We start from the raw sequence: 18,673 nt of genomic DNA, 5'->3' as shown, positions 1-18,673 counted from the left end.
TGCAGTAAAAACGCAGCAAAGCCGGTGTGGTGCCGTGCCCGGCAGCGCTGTGCCACCTGCTCTATTTTTATCTCGCCAGGAATTCCGGATTCAGAGACTCAGCTGCCACTTCTATTATTACTATTAGCTAATGCTGTAACAAGCACCCTGCTAACACCAACTCTCCAGCTCCTTTATCCACAGCCTTATTGCCCACTACTAATTATGTCCTCACTGTCAATACCACGCACGTTATTAAATGTTGCGCTAATTTATTTTGCATGAAAGTTACGGATCGCAGTTCGCAGATGTGTGAAGGTGCAGTGAACATGAGATTGCTGCAGTCTTGCTGGAGGCCTGTTGAGTCATGTGTGTTATTAGAACAGAGCTTTCAGGTAATACAACAGTGACTTCCTCAGAATAAAAAGTGACATCAGCTTCCTGATAAATCATTTCAGGTTGTTTTTAAAAGCCCTACATGAAGGAAAGCATGTTTATGGCTGCTGTCACTTCATTATGGACGACATCCAACAGCTGGACAGCAAACACCGTGCAGCCCGCAGAACGTGGCGTTAACGGCAATAACCTTCTTTAGGAAATATGTGGATCTTTCGCGGCTCCACGTCGTTAAGCAACAAACGTCGCCTTGTGCCCTCTCACTTTGCTCGTGGCGTGCAAGTCAGCAGAGACAGACTTAGTTGCATAAGATCTGTACAGCTGCACCACCACAGCACTTAACACTTGTACAGAACTGGGAACATGTATTGGGTTCACAAGTGGAGGAGGGAGGGCCCGGTGGGTTACGGGGGCACATGGTGATCCCTCAGCCTGGCACGAGGGCGTGCCGTGTTAGCACGGCGCTGGGAGCTGGAGGCGATGGGTGTCCCGGCCTGCTGGGGAGGGTTTTACGCCGTAGTAGCCTCCTGCACACCCCGGCTACTGACACTTCAGCGGTAGACAGAGGCGGAAGATGGAGAGGAGGGAGAGAGAAACCTTATCCTTCTGGGATATTGAGTTAAATGTCACTGCGCTGCCCTGAGGGAGACACTGACAGGCTGACCCCTATCATAGGCCCCAAATCTCAGAGGTCAGAACGGCTGCACGACAGCTGAGGCCCGGAGAACGAGCGGGTGAAACAGAGATGGGACACTGGCAGAACAGGACAAATATAAAATGTTTTATGATGCATGTCCAGGAACAAAAAAAAAAGTTCATATAACGTAAAGCGAGAGCCAAAGGTTAGTCGCTTTAGCTTGTAGCTGCTGATTCACGTCCAGTGTAACACTCTGAATGGGGTGTAGACGTCTGTCAAAGTGCAGAGTGGATTGTAGATTCACACACTTATCATCACATGAATCATTACCATACCGTTTACAAATTCCACCTCCAAATGATTATATGCACTAAATTTAAACCTGTTGTAACAACTTGTGTGCAGCATTTTTATTATCATATGAATTCACACTCAAACAGCTTTTTGATGCACATTTAAAAAGAATATGACGCCTTACACAATATAATCCTGCTACCATTTAAAACCTACGTCCAACGCTGCCTCTCGTGCTGCATAATTCACTGCAGTCGACTTTCCGTAGATGTATTTTCTCCTCGCGAGCGGCCACATGGCAGCTGGTCACCAGCAGCTGATTGGAAACTTGAAAGCTGCCACAAAAACAACTTCCTATTTTAGAAATTCTCTGTGGACGAGCAGCAGAAGCTCATGTTTGTGTTATGAATAGGCTAATACTGTATGTAGTGTAAATATGGCCCCATAGTTATGTAGAATATCAACAGTGCACTATTCTGCCAGTTCTGCAAATATCTGTGGTTTGATTCCATGAAATGTGTTTACAAATTATAATATACAGTATGTGCCTATTAAAAAAAAAAAAAGTATTAATCACATAGAAACGTGACCCATTTCTTAAGAGACACATAAACACAACAAAACTGAGTCGTGTCTGATTCTCAACCAGAACTTCTGCAGTCATCAGGATCCAGGAGTTAAATAGAAAGATAATCTGAAATTACAGTTTAACATTAAAGATTTAAATGGACCCGAACAAGTCTGAGTAACAGAAAATAGCAGCTCACTAAATATGACACAGAAAACCAAAGTTAGCTTTAAGTAGTAAATAAATAATCAATGATGAGAAAGATAAAAGTTTGTAAATGCAATTGTTAACTAACAGGCTGGCTAACATTTTAATTAGTTAGCTAACAGTACAGATAAATATTTGGTCTTCTATGTTTGCTAGAAGAATGGATAAACAGTTTAAGTATTAGCTGAATGTATGGATGAAACTGTTCCCTGTTTGTATGGAAAACAGTCAAAATACTGCGTCAGACTGAAGTGATTTATTTATTGTACAATAGCGCAATGAGCAATACTCAATAGAATAATGTTTATCGCTGTTTTTTGTTTCTTTTTTAAAGCTCCCTTAAAGTTTGCATTTGCTCTATTGACACTCATAAGGACAGTCTGTGAGGACTTTGATTTAGAGAGACTGACTTTAGCTGGAAAGCCTGAGTTTAAGCCGACGTTACACATCTGTCCAGCTGAAGTGTCTTAAATACGTCAGCGTCTTTGTCATGACTTCCATTTTTCATTTGATCTCTGCATTTATTTTCCTTTTTCTGCATATACACCTTTTTCTATGACCTTTGTATAGGTCATCGTACTGTAGGTGAATATACAGTTTGTTAATAGTCTCTGTGACTATTTTTTTATTTCCAGTTTATTTTATTATTTTTTCAATTCATTGTTTAGTCATTTAGGATGTGAAATGTTATAAATAGCATAATGCAATAATCGCAACATTTGAGAGGCTTCAACACAAAATGTTTGCTTTTTTTTGCTTGATAAATTACTTCGATGATTAATCTGATTCAAAGCCTACATAATAGGGCTAAACTGTTTTTTGTTATGTGAGAGTAATGTGTCATATAACTCTCACTGTATGTGACGATACTAAGGACAGCAGCAGCTGTTTCCAGTTTCCCTCAGGTCCAGTTTTGTTGACCTCATTTATGTGACTTTGCTGACCGTCCAGTCCGGCTTAATGGTGTCAGGAGATGAACACAGTACAGCCATTCACAAAAACACACAGCGTAACATTGCTCATGATGAATATGACTCGTATGTACTGTGGAGTATCTGTAATCAGATTGCAACATGTCAATAAACGCATCTGTAGACAACCTTTTTCTAGTATTTCAAACTGAAACAGATCCTTCGTGCGGGCTGGAACAGTGACACTGTACTGCATAATGCGGTAATAAATAGACGGCGGTAAAAATGTGCCCCGCTGTCAAACATGGTGAGCGTTGACCACTGCTGCTCCAACGGGGACACCTGTCAGTTTATTGATTAGCCACAGCAACTTGAATTCCTGTCTACAGTAGACTGTGCTCCACCCAGCAGAGCGTTTACTGCTGTTTAAACTAACAGTAAATCAGCAGATCTGTGCTCAGCAAGTAAATCTTCAAACCAGGATTTAGGTTTTCACTGAATATTGTTGATATAAATCTGATGAGTAACAAGCAGCCAAAAAAACATCGAGCACAAATCCTGAGTTCCTGCACAGAATTATGGGTAAAAATGAAACAGGTCGATTTAAACCCAGAGATATAAACCGGTTATTTTCGCTGTTCAGTCGTGTGGATTCTTAGATGCTGATTACACATTCAGTGCTCTGCAGCCACCACAAGAGGCCATTGTGCCTCACTGAATAGTGCCGGGATCATCTGTCCTGCATCGACTTCAGCTGAACCAAACCTCCCTGCTGCTGCCTTCCCCTCCTCATAAAAAAAGAGAAGTAAAACCTGATCCTCCTGTATCCACAGCCGGGGCTTCTCCTCTGTGGTGTGATAGGATGACACTCTGGCTGTCCTCTTGGCATTCCTGTCCTGCAGTGATCATTCCTCTATTACACGCTCGATTTCCTCTTTCCTCTATCATTTCCATGTCTTACTTAACTATGAGCGTCTCTGGTGTTACAAGTGGTTATTGTGTCTGTGAAACTTAAACAACACGGACACATGTCGGGTGCAGTAGAGGATGCAGCTCTGGTGCTCAAAGTTCTGATGTTGTTCCCAGTGATGGAGGAGCTCATGTGTCAATGTGGCAACATGTGGAACCACATTCTGGTGTGAAAGTGACAAACAATTCTGAATTATTCGTCTCCCATCTCCCTCCTTGCGGCGGCTCTCTCCTCACTCTCTCTGGCTCGGCCACCTTCCTCAGCAGAAACCAGTTGAGCCGTCAGTCAATGCACCCCCCTCCTCCACCCCTCTGGATGATCTCCTGTCTCACTCTCTCACCTTCTCCCTTCGTCTTATTCCACTGACCATGCATGTTCCAAAAACAGATCTCATTTTCATCCACGGTACACCCCACCCCGCCTCTCCTCCCCCCCATCGCGCCATCGCTCTCCTGCGTTACCTCCCTTTCCAAATCCAAGCCTTGTCCCCCAGTTCCTGTCCAAGTCCAACATCTCACCTCCCCATTGCTCCACCTCGAGCCCCACCCTCACCCCCCTCTCTCCACCGCGTCCGCCCATGCTGGAATTTGGAGGCGTGGGTCAGCGGGGTGTCCACCAATCCCCAGCCTCTTGGTGGTATAAAACCCTGAGAATGTATGCGCTTATTCGCTCTTTCTGTCAGTACAGCACTCCTGAATTGGAGGGTGCCACACTTCTAGGTGAGGGTGGTGGACCAAGGGTAAAAACTGCAGAGAACAACTAAGAAGTAAAAGAGCGCGGATAGGCACGGTTAGTCGGCCAATCCCTTATCTGTCCAGAAAGGATGGAGAACGCACACACAAAGCTCCCGGCAGAATGCCTGGCTTACTTCGGGGTGAACGAGAACACCGGTCTGTCTCCTGACCAATTCAAGAAGAACCTGGACAAATATGGCTTCAATGGTGAGGATGGGGGCATCGGGGATGGGGTGGGAGGCCTACTGAAAGAAGAAATACTCATGTAGTAGCTGTTTGGCAAATAGGCCGCAGAGAGAAACTTGACCGCCAAAGAAACATCTCTGTGTTTGCATTCAGAATATTCCACAAAGCACAACGACTTTGGCCGAGATCGTTTGTGGAAATGCTTCCGTTAGTCGACAGTTTCCAGACATACTTTGTTGAGTTGGGCTGGGTTGGGTTTTTGCATGGGATGCTTTTTTAGAGAGGAGTTGCAACAGCTGGTAGAAATGCAGAGACATTGAGAAGCAGAGACTTTGAGGGCTTTGAAGAGCTATTTAAAGATAGCCAAAGAAGATGACTGGAGAGCGAGAGAGACAGGTGATGGCTCAAGAAGCTTCCTGGGTGATATATGGGGCGGGCGCTAACAGGAGAGGTGGATAATTTTAGGCCGGGTAAAATGGGGAGGTCCTTAGATGGCTTACGGCTAAATGATCTGTACTGTGATTGCTAATCAATAACCACTGGAATGGTGGATTAAATAGCAGTGGATCAGTGTTACTGTAGCAGCAGGATTCTTGCATTTACGGTGATGTCGCTTCGGAGCATTTTAGTGAGCTGCCATCAAACATGCTTGAAAAATGAAGCCACTTTATGGAGGTTTTAAGGCCTATAAGATAATTTTGCAAATTAAAAAGCTTTTTAGTAAAAAAATAAACAAAACCTGCCAATCATCTACACAGCTTGAAGTTATCACTTGTAAAACATGAAGGGAATTTTGAAAAGATGGAATTATGAGAAAGCTGTCAGCTTGTGGTGGCAGTTATCACCGCACATGAACACACATACGTTGATCTCTCAGTTTTGTTGAAGTGTGAACATGAGTCACTTTGACTAACCATCTTTTTTTCTCCTGTCTTTCTCGCTCCACACTCTTCCGCCTCCTTCACTTGTGCGTCCGACTCCAGAGCTGCCAGCTGAGGAGGGTAAGTGTTTGTACAACCCCGTTTACAAAATGGGAACATCCAGACACCTGATTTGACCCAGATAAGATGACCATCATGATTACTCTGAACTGGCTCTCCTCCACGGAGGGGCTTGATTGTGTAATCCCCCACAAGCTATAACATTCTTCTTACCACTGGACACCATCAGTCACTGACAATATATGACACATACACTCCTATTTGATCTGAATATTATTTGGTGGTTTGTACAATTGTTGAACTGTGTGTGTGTCTCTGTGCCGCTCAGGTAAGAGCATCTGGGAGCTGATCATTGAGCAGTTTGAGGACTTGCTTGTCAGGATCCTGCTGCTGGCTGCCTGCATCTCTTTTGTAAGTACACAAGTGTTTGCACTAGTTTTCATTCACGTCAGTAAGATTTGCAGGACACATAACACCGGCAACAAATTCCACAAGACGCTGTCACGTGGGACCAGTTTTCACAAAGTGACCCTTGAAACATGAAAAGGTTATTCATACTTCTTACTTTTCTTATTGACAAGATCAGTTGTAGTTATGTTTGTTTCCCAGTTTTGACAAAATCAATCTTTAAACAGATGATTAATAGTATCTAATGTAAAGCCCATCACACAAACCAACCCACTAAACAGGCTAGCTGTAGTGGATCATTACTTCACGGCCACTTTGTCAAGACAACATCTCATCCTCCACGACGACTTCTCCACCCCTCTATGTATTTTTGAGGAGGACAACTTGAGAGCAGGGAGAAGGATTGCGAAGGCTTGTAGGTGGTGTATTAATTCCTCTGCCCAATTTTCACCCCTTCAGGCAGCTGTCATGATGGCCTTAGAAGGCGAATATTGAGGAGCAAGTGAGAGACGGGGTCAGAAAAGTATAGGGGGGCTAAGGGGTAAGGGTTTATTTTAAGAAAGCCCCAAGCTGAGGAGAGAAACTGAATCCTTCGGGAAAGGTCAGGCCAGAAGGAAGGAACGAAGGGCCTCCTCAGAAAGAGGGCTGCAGTCAGAAGGAGCAAGAAGCTATGGGACACTGAGCTCAGATTAATAACAATTATGTAATCGTATTGTGACATACAAAAATAGGATCAATATAACAGCTGTTTACACAGGAAGCTAAACTACTACTACCTGATTTGAAAAATTAAAAGTAAAAAAGAAAGTTTGTGTAGATAAGCATTTAAAATCATCATACTTTTTTTTAATTTTTTGCATTATCAAGCTGATATATGAACCCACAGTAAACACATTCAAAACTACATTTCCTCCAAGTAACCGACCCGTTTTAGTAGCTTCTGTAATGCCTAGAAATTCAGAAATGTATACAAGCTTCTGTCCCTGTTAAAGGTCCTTTCATTCAGAAACAATGAAATATTTAACCCATCTTAACGACATATTCAGTACAGACGTTCAGAGATGTTTGCATCCTGCTGCTGCTGCTGCTGCTGTCTCCTCCACGCTGACTTGCTCTTTACCGTTCTGACCTCAGGTGCTGGCCTGGTTTGAGGAAGGTGAGGAAACCGTCACCGCCTTCGTGGAACCCTTCGTCATCCTTCTTATCCTCATCGCTAATGCCATTGTTGGAGTGTGGCAGGTGAGTGACAAGAAGCAGCACGTTGAGCAACAGCACGTATCCATTACTGCCGTGTTTTCTGCCCAGACACAGTCGCTCTGCTGGAATGCTCTCAGTTTTAGGCTCAAAATAGTTTAGGTGTTGAGCAAATATTAAATAAACAACTTTGCTCGCAAAACCCGTACATGATACAACATTATTTTATGAATATTCTTTCAGTTGCAAACATCATATCCAGTGTGTGTTTTGACTGCAGGTGTCAAATCACGCTCTGCTACATGTGTGCCAATAAGGAACTGGCACTGCTGTCAGGCATCAGTCAGCGAGGGAACATTGCTTTCATCACATCCATGCCAAGTGTCGAAATCAGCTGTGTTTCTCATTTAAACAAGTGACTTTAGCAACATGCTATTAAACGATCTACGCTGTGCAGCCCAGATCAAATGTTATCGCTTCAAATACTATCTCTGAACACAGTAGATACACTGTCGTTGCCCTGTTTTAGACGATACATACATGCACCATGCGCCACACAGAAAACTGTGTTTGAAAAAGAAAGAATCTCTACCATGGTGTCCTAAGATGTACTAGTGCACATCAGATAACAGATGTGACCTACTCATGTGTCATCAGTAACTTGTGTACCGCTCTGTAATTGCTGTGCGTAATGACTCAAAGCCTCTTAGAGGACATTGCCAGTGCCGGACCAAGGACAGAATGAGTATAGTTTACATCCAAGCAAAGATAAGCAGGCGTGTTGACATCGCTTTAGTATTCACATGTCCACTTCATCACAATCAAACGTGACACAAAGATTTTATCAGTGTGTTTCTGCAGTTTTTCTTTTTCCTTTTAGCAGATCCTGTTTACTGACTTTGACATGTTTTATGACAATTTTTCTTTTTTTTTTTTTGTCTATGTTTGCCACAGGAGCGTAACGCTGAAGATGCCATCGAGGCCCTCAAGGAGTACGAGCCTGAGATGGGCAAGGTTTACCGTTCTGACAGAAAGAGTGTGCAGAGGATCAAGGCCAGAGAAATTGTCCCTGGAGACATTGTCGAGGTGTCTGGTAAGAAATCCCATAAATCTTTTTTTATTGGGAGTCTCTCTGTGTTAACTGTCTTTAAAAGTAGAACCCATACATCCAGTGAGATACTTCTGTCTAGTTAATGAAAGACAGACACAAATTCAGGATGTATGTGTCAGGTAAAAGTTGATGGCAAAGCTCTTTTTAAAGCAGCGAGAGTGAGAGTGAGGCTCGGCGGCGTAGCGCTGCTGTGAAAACATGCTGACTGGAGGAAAACAGAATCATGAGTATAAATATCCTCACAGCACCTGCCGCACCTCTTCTCCACTCCCTGCCATTACCCACTTCGGTTCGTTTGTCAGTGCACACTTGTTGCCTCCAGCACACAGTCCTGCCCTCTGCCATGTGTGCTGCACTCTCATTGGTCAAAGTGTGTGCCAGTTAAAGTTCAGCATCATTATCAAATCCTTTTTGTTTTTCAATTTGGCAAGTTGTCCAAGAATTTGGTGCTTTTTTTGGTTTAGTTAAATTTTAATTGTTGGCCAATACTTAGTTTTAGAATTTTAATACATGTTACATTTAATAATTTGACACTATTACAGTCACCAGGATTAAATACCAAAAACACCACATCAACATGGCTGTATTTAACTTGTTTTTAAGAGTCTCTAGGCAAAATATGTATACCTTTTGTGACAGTTCAGTAAATGTTAATGATGGTTTCACTCTGATTCCCACAGTTGGTGACAAAGTCCCCGCTGACATCAGAATTGTGTCCATCAAGTCCACCACCCTGCGTGTTGACCAGTCCATCCTTACTGGTGAGCTGTCAAGAAAACCAACCAATACTTGTTTTTCTGTCCCATCTCAATCTGCAGTTTTGAGTTCATTGCCTGTTTTCTGTCTCAGGTGAGTCTGTCAGTGTGATTAAGCACACTGAGGCTGTTCCCGACCCCAGAGCTGTCAACCAGGACAAGAAGAACATGCTTTTCTCTGTAAGCAACCTGCCGCTGTCAATAATTTATCCTCAGTGCTTTTCCTCTTGCTCCTTCCTTCATTTTCATGTTTTCTTTTCTCTTTTTCTCTCCCCTGTAGGGCACCAACATCGCTGCTGGCAAGGCCATTGGTGTGGCTATTGCCACCGGAGTCTCCACTGAGATTGGCAAGATCCGTGACCAGATGGCTGCCACCGAGCAGGAGAAGACTCCTCTGCAGGCCAAGCTGGACGAGTTTGGCGAGCAGCTGTCCAAGGTTATTTCCCTGATCTGTGTTGCTGTCTGGGCCATCAACATCGGCCACTTCAACGACCCCGTCCACGGTGGCTCATGGATCCGCGGCGCCGTCTACTACTTCAAGATCGCTGTTGCTCTGGCTGTGGCTGCCATCCCTGAGGGTGAGGGGACAGACAGTGAATTACTCAGCAAACCTCCATATTTGTTTCACCTTTGCTGCTTGTTTATCACACTTACATTTTTGAACAATGTGCTTCAGGTCTGCCCGCTGTCATCACCACCTGTCTGGCTCTCGGTACCCGCCGTATGGCCAAGAAGAACGCCATCGTCAGAAGCCTGCCCTCTGTGGAGACCCTGGGCTGCACCTCTGTCATCTGCTCCGATAAGACTGGCACCCTCACCACCAACCAGATGTGTGTGACCAAGGTCAGTGTTTAATCCTAAAGAGAGGGTACGTCAGATATAAGCCCCTTGAGACACAATAAAAACTCTTTGTTTCTTCCTCTATAGATGTTCATCATCAAGACCGTTGATGGCGACCATGTTGACCTTGATGCCTTTGACATCTCTGGCTCCAAATACACCCCCGAGGGCGAAGTGTAAGTTGGTTTCCATTGCCATGTATCATCATTAAGTGTAGCCTATTAAAGTTTACACAAACCATTTCTAAATGTTTTGTAATCCCCTCATCCCTCTCAGTTCCCAGGGAGGCGCCAAGACCAACTGCAGCGCATACGACGGCCTTGTTGAGCTGGCTACCATCTGCGCCCTGTGCAACGACTCCTCTCTGGACTACAACGAGGTAAAACCACAAAGTCATGCAGTCTATTTGTCACACTGAAACGTCATGACCTTCCACAGTGTGACCAATTCTCTCCATCGCCTCTCTTTTGTCCAGTCCAAGAAGATCTATGAGAAGGTTGGTGAGGCCACTGAGACTGCCCTGAGCTGCCTGGTTGAGAAGATGAACGTGTTCAACTCCAACGTGAAGAACCTGTCCAAGATTGAGAGAGCCAACGCATGCTGCGCCGTAAGTTTACTCTTACCATGTGCAGCATTTACATTTAAGTTTTTATTACAGCTAATTGTGAACCACTGAAAGCCAGCACAGAGAACTTGTCTTAGTTTGTAGAGTTTTTACACTTCTATTCGGATCCGCATGTGGCTAGAGGGTGAAGCTCATCTCTCTGTGTCCTCCAACAGGTGGTCAAGCAGCTCATGAAGAAGAACTTCACCCTGGAGTTCTCCCGTGACAGGAAGTCCATGTCCGTGTACTGCACTCCCGCTAAGGGTGATGGTGGTGCCAAGATGTTCGTGAAGGTCCGTTTCCTCTTTCCTCCTTGTCACGACTTTTGGCAAAACCAGCACTCCGATGATGCTGCATTCACCACAACACGAAATAATCGTCCTGTTCTCTCTGCAGGGTGCCCCCGAGGGTGTGATTGACAGGTGCGCATATGTGCGTGTTGGCACCACCCGCGTTCCCCTGACCAACGCCATCAAGGAGAAGATCATGGCTGTTATCAGAGACTGGGGTACCGGCCGTGACACCCTGCGTTGCCTGGCCCTGGCCACCCGTGACACCCCCCTGAAGCTGGAGGAGATGAACCTCGAGGACTCAACCAAGTTCGCCGATTACGAGGTGAGAACACAACAACCTGATTTGACTAGACGTTGAAATATGTTGATAGAACTTTAACTACATGTGACAACTTGGACTGACCCATTCACACTTTGCTCCTCAGATGGACCTGACCTTCGTTGGCTGTGTTGGTATGCTGGATCCCCCTCGTAAGGAGGTCACTGGCTCCATTGAGCTGTGCAGGGCTGCTGGAATCCGTGTCATTATGATCACTGGTTAGTATTACAGATGGGTCGAATTCGTGATTTGGAATTGTGCTTTGATGTCCTCCGTTGTAACCGAATCAAGATCTACTGAGTTTAAACAGGACTGAATGTTTAAAACTTTAATTATGCAGCATTTTTTATTAATATTTTTTAGAAATAATTGCTGATTTGAGTTTTCTGTTAAAGGAAAACAAAAGTGTGATCCTGTAAAGTTTTGAAAGTAAAATCAAAATTGAAAATATTTAATCATTAAAAGAGTAAATAAAACATACTGTGCATTAAATTCCTTCCTTTTAAAAAGCAATTTGCCAGTTTACTGGAATGTTTTCTACTTTAGCTTTACAGAAATTACAGTGTGCTGTAGACGGAATATCTTGCATCACAGAATTACCTTTTTTATGAGCAAATTCTGGTCATGGGTTGTGTGTCTGTTAAAACTATATACAGTGTTGTGTGTTCTCCAGCAGTTTATGGTAAAATGTTTGTTTGACACCTCAGAAACTTTAACAACTTTTCACCAAACGTCTCCTTCTCTACATGTCAGGTGACAACAAGGGAACTGCCATCGCTATCTGCCGTCGTATTGGCATCTTCGGTGAGGATGAGGATGTTGAGGGCAAGGCCTACACTGGACGTGAGTTTGACGATCTGCCTTCCCACGAGCAGTCTGAGGCTGTGCGTAGGGCCTGCTGCTTTGCCCGTGTGGAGCCATCCCACAAGTCCAAGATTGTTGAGTTCCTGCAGGGTTACGATGACATTACTGCTATGGTAAGAGCCCAGCAGTCAAGGATATACCTTCAACTTGATACAGACACAGTCCCTGTGTAGTTACAGTAGTTCAACTGTTCAATCTCCTTCCCCTCCAATCCCAGACTGGTGATGGTGTGAACGATGCCCCTGCCCTGAAGAAGGCCGAGATCGGCATCGCCATGGGCTCTGGCACTGCCGTTGCCAAGTCTGCCTCTGAGATGGTCCTGGCTGACGACAACTTCTCTTCCATTGTGGCTGCTGTTGAGGAGGGCAGAGCTATCTACAACAACATGAAGCAGTTCATCCGCTACCTCATCTCCTCCAACGTCGGTGAGGTCGTCTGGTAAGCGGCCTGAGGACAACACGGTGAACATATAAATGCCATCTTTCTGTCTGTCACCGGCTAACCTCAGTTTTATTTCCTTTTTCACCCCCTCAGTATCTTCCTGACCGCTGCTCTGGGTCTGCCTGAGGCTCTGATCCCCGTCCAGCTGCTGTGGGTCAACCTGGTCACTGACGGTCTGCCCGCCACCGCCCTGGGCTTCAACCCCCCCGATCTGGACATCATGGGCAAGCCCCCACGTTCCCCCAAGGAGCCTCTGATCTCTGGCTGGCTGTTCTTCAGATACATGGCTATTGGTGGTAAGTAGGACGACAGAGACTTTGTGTGGGTTTCATTTGAATTTAAGAAAACACGTACCTACACTGACAGTGTTCTCTCACCTTCACAGGATACGTCGGTGCTGCCACTGTTGGCGGTGCTGCTTGGTGGTTCCTGTACGATGTAACTGGTCCCAATGTCAGCTACTACCAGCTGGTAAGTGACTGCTTCATGCTGCCTTCCACAGACACTGTGATGCAGACACTTCCTAACATCACTTCTCCTCTGTGCAGTCCCACTTCATGCAGTGCCACGATGAGAACGAGGACTTCGCCGGCATCGACTGCGAGATCTTTGAGGCTTCTCCTCCCATGACCATGGCTCTGTCTGTGCTGGTCACCATTGAGATGTGCAACGCTCTCAACAGGTACAGCTTCACATGTGTTTGAATGGGGATGTGCTTTTGATGATACACTTAATAACGTTGTTTCTGTCATGCAACACAGACATATGTTCTCATAATTCCTTTTCTTTTTCAAGCTTGTCTGAGAACCAGTCTCTGGTGCGCATGCCCCCATGGAGCAACTTCTGGCTGCTTGCCGCCATGACCCTGTCCATGTCCCTGCACTTCATGATCATCTATGTTGACCCTCTGCCCGTGAGTCAGACATTCCCTCTTTCTACAGCTTGATTTAACAGCTAGGGGTGTAAATCTCGCAGCTTTGTCCTCTGCGAGTTGTTCAAATTGCTCTCCTTTGCGAGTTTCCACCAGTTCTCACCTCCTTTCTTTTGCTCCCCAGATGATCTTCAAGTTGACCCATCTGAGCGTAGAGCAGTGGATCGTGGTCCTGAAGCTTTCCTTCCCCGTCATCTTAATTGATGAGGTGCTGAAGTTCCTCGCCCGCAACTACGTTGAGAGTAAGTAGCCTTGCATTTGTCTCCATCCACTCTAACATATTAAAAAAAAACTAAGACGTTTAATATAATAGCAGATATCCATTTTAACTCTACTCAGTGATTCATTGATTATTATTGTCATTTTTATTTTTACAATGGATTTATTAATATTTTAAAAAGTTCATCTTCATCTTGTTTGTCATTTAATTTTCATTACATCATCTCCACCCATAAATCCATCATAGGTTTAACGTTTTAATCTTTGTTATCACTTGTTGTCACTTCTCTTCATCCATCATTAACTCACTTAACCCCTTTTTGTGATTTCCAGACTAAATGCAATCAACCAACCACCATTAGCCTGTAACTAAAGCAAGGTATTCCCCAGCTCCCACTGCTGCTAGTGGCTATCACGGCGTATCTACCGTTTGTGTGTATGTTTGTGTTTTTTTGTCGTCTACCTGTTGTTAGACTCATGTTGACGTGGAATTCTGGGGTCTCCCTACAACTTAAGGACATCACAGGAAAACGAATTTTAAAGTTTTGACAATTTGAGAGTGGAGAGATGACTCCTGTATGGGGAGATCCCTGAGCGCTGCTGCCTGTAGGTGATGTTCTACGTCGAGCTCCGTCTTTCGTTTATTGTTATTTCTATTTCTGGCAAGTCGACTCAGTCACCTCTGAGTAGCTGCTGTCAGCGTTAGCCTCACGGTGCGTCTGTTTAAATGTTTATGTCCGTGGTTGGAGTGTGATCGATGCCTGTTCTGGCATCAGGTTTGTAGAAGTGCCTTTATAAACATTTAATAAATGGTTTATAACACTTTCTAGTATAGTTGATAGATAAAATGATGTCTCTTCAAGTGTTACAAACTGTAAATGTGAGCATCCTGGTACACAAGCAGATAATAAATAATGATATGACACAATAGACACAACACAGAACGTATGTTGGCAAATACACGATGAAACACTTTTCTTACATTTATCGATATCTACGTTACAATATGTTATAAACCATTTACTACATGTTTATTTCATAAAGTGTTGATTGTTTTGTTATTTTTTTGATTAGATTGCAATGCTCTTCATGTCCATATCTGACACATGAAAAGATATTTTTCTTCTTTGGAGCTTACATGTTCTTTGTGGTTCGATTTTATGCCTTGTGAGGCTACATTTGCTTGATTTTTTTTTTCCTATTTTAAAGCCTTTTGGTTTTTGCTTTAGGAGTCAGTTGAGCACAGTTTGTCCCATTTAGTGATTTTAACCACTGGGTCTAATTTTATTGGCAACCTGCTTATAACATTTATTGAAAAACTAAATCACTTTAAATGGTTTGAATTGTTCCTCGACTGACTGAACTACTTTGGGCTTTCAGAGAAAAGAAGTGGCTGAAGCTCAGAGATAGTTTGTTCACTTTTTTAGTTGTCTTTGATGTTAAGAGGTTCTCTTACAAATTCCATCATGCTTTCTGCCTGATGTTAGTTACATTTGGGAAGAATTTTTCAAAGTTTTGACTCAGCAAAGAATATACGTTTGTCAAGTGTTGTTCCTTCATTTGTCCAGAGGGTCGTCATGTCAGTGTCTACTGTCCGCCAAATGATGTGTCCAAAAGCCTTTTCCGTCTCTGATTCACCTGTTTCTCTTTCCCAGGTACAGAAGCTAAATAGAGATGTAGAAGAAGAGGATCTTAAGGGTTGAGGAGAAAGAGGCGGAGAAGAGAGAGAGAAAGATCACAACCAAAGAGGGGAGCCATAGTGAGCCATCCAATAGAAGAAAGAGAAGAAAACACAAGAAAATGTACAAAAAAAACAATAAAAGTCATTTTAATAAAAAGTCAACATAAAAAATAGCCTCCATATAAGGAAGGAGATTGAATTCAAATGAAGGGAAGTATCCCTGCTGATAAAGTATTCAAATATTTAAGATTTTATTCTAAGAAATAAAGTATGTATTAAAGGTGATTTTTTTGTTAACCTTGGATATTCTCAGCTGTTGTGTTTTTGTGTCCTCTGTCCATTTTCATATGATTGACTTTCCAGCTCTTTATTTTGATTCTAGTCTTTGTTGCTCGTGTCTCGCGCAGCCTCCCTGCTTTAGCTGGGCTCTGTACAGTGTGGTGTAGGGTTGCAAAATGACTTCATATGGGCAGAAAAACCAGCCTCCAGCTGCCAGCGCTCTCCATAGGCACCATGCAGTCAGCGGACTCTGTTGGAGGTCTCATGACATAAAATGGGCATGTCCACTCAGTCACAACACTTTTGGTCTTATATATTGTTTACGTGACAAGCTGCAATAAAGTGATTAAAAACTCATGTACTCATATTGTGGAGCACATTTTTATTGATCCTTTAATGCAGATATTTGGATGATTTCCTCTCTGTAGACGCGTCATTCGGTGCAGTGATTACAGCGTTTACCTCCCGCACATGACAAGCCAATCAAACCAGTTGAATATTCATTGTACATTTTGGTTTTTAGCTCGTGGCAAACTTTCTGTCGGTGTCGCTCGAGTGCTGCACAGTGTCAGTTCATCGATCTTTGGTTTGCAGAAGGAATTTGGAAAATCCCAAAATCCATTAGATGAGGGTCCTGAAGGGTATGTTGAAGCCCTTCATTTGCTTCTCATAATCTTCGTCGAACATCTTCGATTGCTCGGGTGTGAAATGGTTTTTCCAATCACCTACTTCACCTGTACAAAAAGAAAATGCAGAAGAGAAGGCAATGATGTTAGAGGAATGGATCAAAAGCTACATACAGAAGTCAGCTCTCTGTTTTCCTAAAGCTTCTGTGGTTGAATATTAGAGGTGCAACTTAGGATCATTTTCCTTTTGTTGCTTCGCCTGTTTAAATGTTTGCTTGATGAAATATCAGAAAACAGTGATAGAAGTTTCCCCGACTACATCCAAAAGTCTAAGCTGACATCTTGAAATTGCTTTTTGTGGACTAAAAATAGTAAAATTTAAAGACGTTCAAATTACAACCACGAAGTGCATGAAAAGCTGTAAATCTTTACATTTGAGGAGCTGCAACAGCAAAGTTGAGGCATTTTTGCTCGAATAATCCATGAAAATATGACAAAATGATCAAAATAAGTTCTAATTTATCAGTTATTGATTAGTAGCTTTAGTTATTCTGAGCATGAAGTTAAAGAAAATACAAGTTAAGGCAAAAGCTTCAGAAAAGCTCTAGGGGGCGACATTGCACCACGCTGAAGCACATTTCAGACGCCATGTCTTGATACAACAACGTAGTAGTGAGTCCTGTTGTTGACGAGCTTTTACTGATGTGTTAATGATGAGAAACAGGTTGATTTGACTGCCTGACATTATTATGTGAACAGATTTTTGTCTCGGCCTCTGTCTGGTGTATCTGAGATTCAAGATCACGGTCTTTCAATTTGACAGCATCATCAAACTCAAACTCTGCCCTCTCTGTCAGTGGAAAGAGAAATCTGCTTTGAACTGTTTGTCTGCACTCAGATATGCTGTTTCTTGCTTCAACTTTAATCGCTCATCGTAAATAGTAACCCTGAGGCTTTGGGGACTGCAAGTCCACAGGTCGACAGATCAATATAAACATTTTGAGTGCTGATTGATGCACCTTTTCTCATGAAGGGAGAGATGCTTGTATCAAAAACAGGCAACGGGACGCAGGAGTAGTTGGCCATCGGGTTGTCCTTCATTTTCTTAAAGGACGTGAGGTCCACAATTCGGTCGATGACTTCATCAGAGCACGACAAATCCAGGTACCTCATGATGCGCTCCACTTCACGCCGAGGATTCTGGAGGAGGAAAAACAAATGTTCAAACAGCTGAAGCAACACTCCATATCAGTATTATAAAACTGAGAACACAACCGCCACAAATGCTGCTACGTAAATTAAGTAAAAGTGAACGAAGCGATCACATCAAATGTAGTCAAGCAGCTTTAATTCATTTTTACTAATGATGTGTTTCAAAGATTTTTTAAAAAGACGGCCCATTTGTTGTTTATATGCTTCAAATTTTTTGAAACTCTCCATTTGCATGTACAGGATTTTGCCAGCAGAATCAGATTGTTTTGTCCAATGTTGCTGCTGGAAAGAAGAGATTTTGTTTTTCAAGCGTAGCCATGAGGACCGATTACAAAATGTGCACAGGCACTTGTTTCATTTCCTATTATATTTGTTATTTTGTGAATAATTTTCGTTGTTGGGGAAATAGTAGAAGTTAAAACGTTTGGTCTTAATTCATTACTGATACAACTTTTACGACATGCTTGGGTTAATCTGGGCTCATGTGTTGTACGTACCTCTTTCATGTCCTCGTAGAAGAGGTAAAGTATGTTCCTCTTCTCTCTCTCCTCCCAGAAATCTTTCACATGATCATACCAGGAGCCCCATGACACTGCAGAGACACAGCAGGAGTCATTCAAGCTGCTGTGAGGGAAAATGTTAGAGTACACGGCTTCCACCTTCTGATCTTTACTTTGGTTTGTATTTCAGCTACAGATCATTAACCTTTGGGTTGCCAAGCTGGGAACAATGATGTTTATCCTCCTCCAGCAGCACATTAGATTTTTTTAATGAGCACTTAAATTTGCCAGGAAGATTTTACTAATGAGAAGCTGAACCTCTTTGCTTTTAGGGCTGCAGGGAATCTGGACAAATCACTTATTAACAACTTGTAAATATATACAACTGTTGACTCCATGGATTACTGCAACAACCCGTAGTAATGACTCAGCACGTTGTAGAAGTAGAAGCAAGCTGAGGACACATGTCACCACGTTTTAGTTGCCAAACTTGGTGTGGCAACACATTTACCAATATGAAGCAAGCTCGTATTCATTTGGAGTTGTGTTTGTTGGAGCCTCGTCTCCTACAAG

The 18,673-nt window shown here is 43.3% G+C and overlaps 2 protein-coding genes across 3 annotated transcripts in view; one reads left to right on the top strand and one right to left on the bottom strand.

Moving 5' to 3' along the window:
• The first annotated feature begins 4,620 nt into the window (after positions 1-4,620).
• On the top strand, positions 4,621-15,785 carry atp2a1l (ATPase sarcoplasmic/endoplasmic reticulum Ca2+ transporting 1, like). Of its 2 annotated transcripts, XM_008301307.1 has the most exons (24): positions 4,621-4,903; positions 5,866-5,883; positions 6,152-6,234; positions 7,366-7,470; positions 8,380-8,518; positions 9,217-9,297; positions 9,386-9,471; positions 9,572-9,869; positions 9,968-10,134; positions 10,219-10,307; positions 10,408-10,510; positions 10,607-10,738; positions 10,912-11,028; positions 11,132-11,350; positions 11,454-11,565; positions 12,101-12,324; positions 12,429-12,649; positions 12,746-12,948; positions 13,038-13,123; positions 13,201-13,334; positions 13,448-13,565; positions 13,708-13,825; positions 14,136-14,181; positions 15,458-15,785. In XM_008301307.1, exons 1-23 carry the CDS (start codon positions 4,786-4,788, stop codon positions 14,138-14,140), a joined length of 2,976 nt encoding a protein of 991 aa, XP_008299529.1. In that variant the 5' UTR covers positions 4,621-4,785; the 3' UTR covers positions 14,141-14,181; positions 15,458-15,785. The 2 variants fall into 2 exon arrangements, with proteins under 2 accessions (XP_008299529.1, XP_008299528.1); XM_008301306.1 differs by lacking the exon at positions 14,136-14,181.
• A 61-nt stretch (positions 15,786-15,846) lies between these two features.
• sult1st6 (sulfotransferase family 1, cytosolic sulfotransferase 6) overlaps positions 15,847-18,673 on the bottom strand; it is an 11,813-nt gene continuing 8,986 nt past the window's right edge. The window contains exons 5-7 of the mRNA XM_008301308.1: positions 18,098-18,192; positions 17,408-17,588; positions 15,847-16,496 (exon numbers count right to left, since the gene is read on the bottom strand). Of these exons, the coding sequence (XP_008299530.1) occupies positions 16,384-16,496; positions 17,408-17,588; positions 18,098-18,192 (389 nt within the window). The 3' untranslated portion in view covers positions 15,847-16,383. The remainder of the gene's footprint in view (positions 16,497-17,407; positions 17,589-18,097; positions 18,193-18,673) is intronic.

The sequence above is a fragment of the Stegastes partitus genome, unplaced genomic scaffold, assembly GCF_000690725.1.
Source record: "Stegastes partitus isolate 25-593 unplaced genomic scaffold, Stegastes_partitus-1.0.2 Scaffold1656, whole genome shotgun sequence".
NCBI classification, from domain to species: domain Eukaryota; kingdom Metazoa; phylum Chordata; class Actinopteri; family Pomacentridae; genus Stegastes; species Stegastes partitus.
The sequence above is the reverse complement of the archived record's forward strand: the minus strand, read 5'-3'. Positions and strand labels throughout refer to the sequence as shown.